Consider the following 2,500-nt stretch of genomic DNA (forward strand, 5'->3'; position numbering starts at 1 on the left):
AACGGGGTGGAGCGGAGGGCCGCGTGGATGCGGGTGCCAGCCGCCTTGGCACGCGCCAGTGACACAGGAACAGGGAACCTGTTGAACCGCAATCACGGCATGCCGCAAGTGCAATCACGGTTGAGACGACGGCAGACGAACATGAGCAAAGGCTTGCAGAGGCAACAGCCAAGACAACAACACTGCCCACAACACTAGCAAGGATATCAGCAACAGCGACAGCAATCACACGTGTGTACAGGCACGCAAGTGTTGATTGGGTGGGATTGCACTCACTTCTTTGCGTCGTAGAACTTCTTGCTCAGCAGCCGCGGCATCAGGGGAAGAATACTGCACCAGACAGCAACATCCCGGTGCAACAAGACGTGAACGAACGAAAGAGTGGTTGCATGAATTGATGGGTGGACTGACAGATCAGTGGATGGATGGGTGGGTGGACAGAGACATGGGATCGCACATAACCATAACACACACATACGCGCACACCACACGCACATGCACACATGCGCAACTCACACGCGCACGCTAAACATACGCAACTCATACGCGCACGCCACACATACGCAACACACACTCACACACAACATGCAAAGCACACGGGCGTACCGATCGTCACAGAGGAACTTGTCAAAGCTTGCGCAGAGATGGCGCTTGGACTCGTAGCTCTGATACTCTTCCCTGAGCTTTGAGACGGAGATGACGGTGATCTTGCGCTTGGGCATCGCCTTCTGGACCAGCTGCTCCATCTCATCCTGTGGATCCTTTGTGAACATGCACACCTCGCTTGTCTCGGAATCCACCAGGCTGTGCTTGAGGGAACTGTGGTGGAGACGGTACGCGGGGCGATGGCAGCGCGATGGCAACAGATCAGACGTCAGAGAGAGGCAGACGATGTGTGTTTGTGTGCATGTGTAAGCGCACTCGTGCTGAAACTTCCCGCGCGCCAGCTCTCACTTGCAAGCATCAATTCGATCACACACACACACACACACACGCACACACTCACTCACTCACACGCACTCACTCACACAGACGCACGCACGCACACAACGTACATGTGCTTGGGGTGCTTGCTGGTTTTGGGCAGCTTCTTGAGCCCGATTGTGAGGAAGAGGATGTGTTCTTCTGGCAAGAGGTTGCTCTGGTGGCTCTTTGAGATGACCTGGAGCAAGGCGCGGGCAGCCAGGTCTGCCTGCTTCTGCGTCACAAGAAGCTCGTTTGACATGGTCGCGTGTGTTGGGGTGCTGGCTGGCTGGCTGGGTGTGTGTGTGTGTGTTCTGACTGAGGGCACGTGGATGTCTGCTGCGGTTTGTGGTGTTTGGTGTAGTTAATGTGAAATTCCACGCAAAATATCCACTAATCATCAACAACCAATACACAGCCGCCACAGCAGTCGTTCGAGCCAAACGACAACGACCACAACAACCATGGTGCGCTGGCTTGCCTTGATCTGTCGTGTAACCGTTGTTAGAGTGTGTTGGATCTGTGGTCTCGTTACTCATGCATACATCCACATGGTTGTGCTCGCGTACATACCCACGGCACCTCACGCGCTGCTTTGTTGTCTTGACTGTCTGTCGTCCGTTCCTGCTTTGTTGTCTTGACTGTCGTTTCGTTCATGCATCAGAGTTCCCAAGCCAGCAAGCGATCCAAAGATGAGTGAGTACAACGCGTTTGCGAAACATTTTTGCTGCTGCAGTTCATTTCAGCTGTGCTCTGCCAGAGATGTGGGCTGTGCTCTTGATCTGCTTCGTGTGTGTGTGTGTGTGTGTGTGTGTGTGTGTGTGTGTGTGTGTGTGTGTGTGTGTGTGTGTGTGCGCGCGCCATGCAGGTCTGACACGGTTCTCGTTTCGTGGCTGTTTGCTTCACAGGTCTGGGGAGCCTGTCCTCAAGTTCCGCAACTACAGGCCAACCGGCGACGCCTTGGCGGCGTCACCGTTCCTGAAGGCCAAAACCCAAGCATCCGATACACAGGAGGACGAAGACGATGCTGCGTTGCCGTTTGACTTTCCAGACACCAGTGCCGACAAGGGCGAGGCGGAGCAAGACGGCGGTGCCATGGAGGAGGCGGAGGACGAGGACGAGCACGCGCAGCCCAACAAGCACGCGCAGCACGCAGACAAAACAGAGGAAGAAGATGAGCTTGTGCGGCCACCAGATGCCCTCGAACGCGATGTTCAGGAGCGTTTGAAACAGATGGACGAGGAGGACCCCATGAAGGACATCCAAAGCTCAACAGTCGAGGTGCGTGTCTACGTATGTGTGTGTGTGTGTGCGTGTGCATGTGTGTCTCTATGTATGTGTGTGTGTGCATGTGTGTGTGTCTATCTATGTATGTGTGTGTGCGCGTGTGTGTGTGTCTGTCTATGCATGTGCGTGTGTGTGTGCGCTCTCGTTGGAAGTGTTTGGTGCCCTTTCCAGTGTAGCCAAACGCGCTCTGGTCTCACCCTCGTGTTCACGGTTTGTTTCTCGCCGGCCATTGTCCCCCCAAAAAGGACGT

At 54.9% G+C, this 2,500-nt stretch overlaps 2 protein-coding genes across 2 annotated transcripts in view; one reads left to right on the top strand and one right to left on the bottom strand.

Annotated features, from left to right (window-relative positions):
- Nucleotides 1–1,337, bottom strand: part of PTSG_12097 (uncharacterized protein) — a 2,771-nt gene extending 1,434 nt beyond the window's left edge. Inside the window, exons 1-4 of the mRNA XM_004994745.1 lie at nt 1,056–1,337; nt 607–819; nt 277–330; nt 1–78 (exon numbers count right to left, since the gene is read on the bottom strand). The exon at nt 1–78 is cut by the window's left edge and continues 21 nt beyond it. Coding sequence (XP_004994802.1) covers nt 1–78; nt 277–330; nt 607–819; nt 1,056–1,225 — 515 coding nt within the window. The 5' untranslated portion in view covers nt 1,226–1,337. The remainder of the gene's footprint in view (nt 79–276; nt 331–606; nt 820–1,055) is intronic.
- A 29-nt stretch (nt 1,338–1,366) lies between these two features.
- Nucleotides 1,367–2,500, top strand: part of PTSG_03908 (uncharacterized protein) — a 2,148-nt gene continuing 1,014 nt past the window's right edge. Inside the window, exons 1-4 of the mRNA XM_004994746.1 lie at nt 1,367–1,430; nt 1,628–1,659; nt 1,872–2,244; nt 2,496–2,500. The exon at nt 2,496–2,500 is cut by the window's right edge and continues 30 nt beyond it. Of these exons, the coding sequence (XP_004994803.1) occupies nt 1,428–1,430; nt 1,628–1,659; nt 1,872–2,244; nt 2,496–2,500 (413 nt within the window). The 5' untranslated portion in view covers nt 1,367–1,427. The remainder of the gene's footprint in view (nt 1,431–1,627; nt 1,660–1,871; nt 2,245–2,495) is intronic.

This window comes from Salpingoeca rosetta, assembly GCF_000188695.1.
Source record: "Salpingoeca rosetta unplaced genomic scaffold supercont1.9, whole genome shotgun sequence".
In the NCBI taxonomy this organism is placed as follows: domain Eukaryota; class Choanoflagellata; order Craspedida; family Salpingoecidae; genus Salpingoeca; species Salpingoeca rosetta.